Source organism: Stegastes partitus, unplaced genomic scaffold (genome assembly GCF_000690725.1).
Source record: "Stegastes partitus isolate 25-593 unplaced genomic scaffold, Stegastes_partitus-1.0.2 Scaffold1670, whole genome shotgun sequence".
Taxonomy (NCBI): domain Eukaryota; kingdom Metazoa; phylum Chordata; class Actinopteri; family Pomacentridae; genus Stegastes; species Stegastes partitus.
In genome coordinates, this window is record NW_007579401.1 from 169,320 (window position 1) to 172,786 (window position 3,467).

The 3,467-nt window shown below is 50.0% G+C and overlaps 1 protein-coding gene across 1 annotated transcript in view; it reads right to left on the reverse strand.

Annotated features, from left to right (window-relative positions):
- slc25a46 (solute carrier family 25 member 46) overlaps positions 1-1,602 on the reverse strand; it is a 5,102-nt gene extending 3,500 nt beyond the window's left edge. The window contains exons 1-3 of the mRNA XM_008301430.1: positions 1,185-1,602; positions 369-411; positions 99-200 (exon numbers count right to left, since the gene is read on the reverse strand). Coding sequence (XP_008299652.1) covers positions 99-200; positions 369-411; positions 1,185-1,449 — 410 coding nt within the window. The 5' untranslated portion in view covers positions 1,450-1,602. The remainder of the gene's footprint in view (positions 1-98; positions 201-368; positions 412-1,184) is intronic.
- Between the last annotated feature and the right edge of the window lie 1,865 nt (positions 1,603-3,467).

Sequence of the window (3,467 nt, forward strand, 5' to 3'; positions counted from 1 at the left end):
GGTTATCAATAGCTGCCACAGGTTCAGACTTGGTTTTCTTCAACATAAACTCTTCTTTTAGTTTCCATCTGTTTGTTCATAAAGAACCAATCAGGAGTCAATCAGCGGTATTGATCAGGTACAGGTGAGGAGCGGCTGATACCTGACACTGTCTGCGGAACACGATGCAGGGATGAGAGAGGACGTTCTCTGTGAACAGACTGACGCGCGCGCGCGAGCACACACACACACACACACACACACACACACACACACACACACACACACACACACACACACACAGTCAGTTGGCTGTAACTCAGCTCCAGAGGTCATGTGTCTGATTGATCTGATTGATCTGATTGATCTGAGCTGCAGGTGTTTCCTACCTGACCAGTCCGATTCCAAAGCCAGCAAAGCGGTTCAGCTGCTCTGCAACAACAAACAACAACAACATCAGGCACGTTTAGAGCTTCAATTAATGATTATTTTCATTGTCGATCGATCTCTGGATCAATCGATCAGCTGTTTGTCTCTAAAATATCAGCTGATGGAGAAACACGTGGATCAGAGTGTTGGGTCCACAGATGTTCCGTTCAGTGACAGAAGGAGCAAAACCAGGTGATCATTCAGCAACTCCTCAAACCGATTCATCAGTGATCAATAAAGCTGGAAACTGCTTTAAGTCGTCAACTGATCAATAGAACCAATCAGACGGAGACTGTGACAGAGCGGATCCACTGAAACACAAAAGTCAGAAAGTAGCTTAACGGCAACAAACCTCAAATCATACCTGGGCTCATTAGCTGACTGGCTAACTGTTAGCTTCGTTAGCTGGAACGATCTTTACAACAACAACAAGATTATGCTAATGAGCCTGCTAATTAGCTAGCCTGCTGCACGCGCTCCTATAGCTAACTAGCACTTAGCCTCATTCATACAAGTTATGACGTGTGTTCTCTGTCTGATAAGTTTTTACTGTTGTGAACTGTGACTAGCCTGTAAGCTCACAGCTAGCCTGTGAGCTAACAGCTAGCCTGCTGCCTTCGTTTCCCTTCTGCCTTGCTGGGTGTCATGTTAGCCTGTCAGCTAACTCTGGTATGTCTTCATATGACTGTAGCTTTCAGACCGCTAGCCTGTCCCGTTGGCTTCCATTCTACCGCTAGCCTGTGAGCTAACACCTCCGCGCCCACACACCGACCTACCAGCTGGCGGGAGTCCGGGCTGCGGAGCGTCCCAGCCAGGCACGGGACCTCCGGGCTCTCCCAGCGGCTCGTCGTGCAACGGTGTCCGCTCTCCAGGGTGCAGGTTACGGCTGCCAGGGATGTCCGGCGGCGTCGTGACCCAGTGGTGGTGCTGCAGCTCAGCGGGGGCTCCGGCGCTCCGAACCGGGTAGCTGGCTCCGTACAGCGGGTCGTCGCGGCCACGGTAGCCGAGCCCGTCGAAGCTGTCCGGCCGCCTGGAAGCCATCAGAGGGTCGGTGAGAGGACAGAGGCCGGAAGGACCGTGACTGAGATCCGGCTAACGGACGTCAGAGGCGGGCATCAAAATGCGCACAGAGCGGTCCGGTGAAGTCCGGAGGAACGATTAACGGAGGAACGATCGTCCTGGCCGGTTTGACCTGCAGCAAAACATCCACCTGCCTCTTCTTCTGCACCAGCGCGGCCTGCAGGCGGGGCTCGGCGCTGCCCCCTGCAGGCGGGGCAGCGACATGCTCACTATCAGCTGTGTTTATTCATTTAGAAACGATAACAAACACAATCAGAACCACTTCAGAGTTACTACAGCAGTCTGATCAGGCATGGTCTGGACTGAACCGGACCAGGCTGGAGGCAGCATGAACCGGATGAACAAACAGAAAACCACAACAGCAACACAACAAGAGGCGGGAGGGCCTTTCTGATGCTGACTCACACTCATCAATAAATCATGTGTGCTTCAGTGACCGGTGCTGAAGCCTCGTGTCATCGGTCGTCCCTGCATCTGGGCTTCACTGCACATCTGCATCTGTGTGAGTCCTGCTGAGCTCAAACCACCAGTTATTGATCAGGAGCTCCAGAAACAGTCCGTCTCCCACTGAAGAGCCGTCAGTGAAGGTGTTTGGATGTTGATGTGCTGAACGTGTTCACGCTGAGCAAAGTGAGCTCGAACGGGTCCGGTTCAGTGTTTGGTGTCGACTGGTCACATGGATGTGTTCCATTGAAGATGTTAGAGTTCATGTCTTCAGGTACAGTGGGGTTGGAGAGGAGGCCTTCTCTCATCTTCAGGGCTTCTTCTTCGTGATGACCCAGTAAATGTCATTTCTTTGAGGTGGACATGGAAGTAGAGAGCCGTCCATGTCTTCTGATAAATGTGTTACTGAGGTGTTTCCTGTGAACACTGGGACCAGCACAGACTGGCCTCAGCTCCAAACACGATCAGAATGGATCACATGGTGATCCGGCGTTGTTCTGATGGGAGCTGGGATGGATCTCAGAACTTCACTGAAGTCCTTTATTGAGCAGATGATGTTGAATCTCTGGCAGAAGTCACTGTGATCCAAAGAGTCTCCAGATGAATCCATGAGCTGAGCTACATCCCTTCTCCATCCAAGTTCTCAAAAACAACCACTTTCTATTTAATAAATATATCTGCTTCAGGTCCAGAACAACAACACCTGCTGGTGACAGTCGGAGTTTAACTGGGAGTTCAATCATCATCCCAGCAGCAGATCAGTCGAGTGGATGGAGGACTGCATCAGTGATGACAAACCAGTGTTTGGTAGGAGTGGAGCCTTTCAGTTTCTCGGCAGACATCAGAGGCCTTCAGACCTCCGCGCTGCATCAGTGTCTGTCTCCAGACTGTAGCGACGCCTGCTTTTCCAAACAAAAGTTAAGTTCATGGCGTTTATTAACCGGGTTGCTTTGCTGAGGGAAGAGGCTGGAATACAACAGCTCCACAGAACGTCTATTATCAGTATTAAGACGACCAGGACGCAGGCGGTCAGGCAGTCGCTGGTCTTTCTCATGTTCAGGGATGAGCACTCCTACACCTTGTTTCACAGACGGGAGAAATTCAGATTTATTTTTATTCTAAATGCATTCTAAAATAGTCCTGAACAGCAGATTCCTGAGATCCTTACAGAAAAACTTGTAAAATTCAGATGTGAGGCCATCGGACCCTGAGGACAGCATCCAAGTCTTCAGTTTCCAAATCCAGTTCACAAATGTCTCTGAGTGGTTCATTCATTTTGCGTATGTCGTTTTGTGTTTTGTCAAATAATGAGGAGCGTTCCTCATCAGGAGAAGCAGGAGAGTCATCTTTACCCTCCACATTGTTCAGGAGGCTGATGCGCTTTGCTGTCTTGTGTCCTCCTCCTTCTGCTTCTTGCTTCTGACCTGATAAAAGCTCCTTGAGCTTTTTTGTAAATACACATCCCCTAGCTTAGCTCGTAGCAACGTTAAACGGTACCATTACTGTTTAAACCATCTCTCTTACATCCATCCATC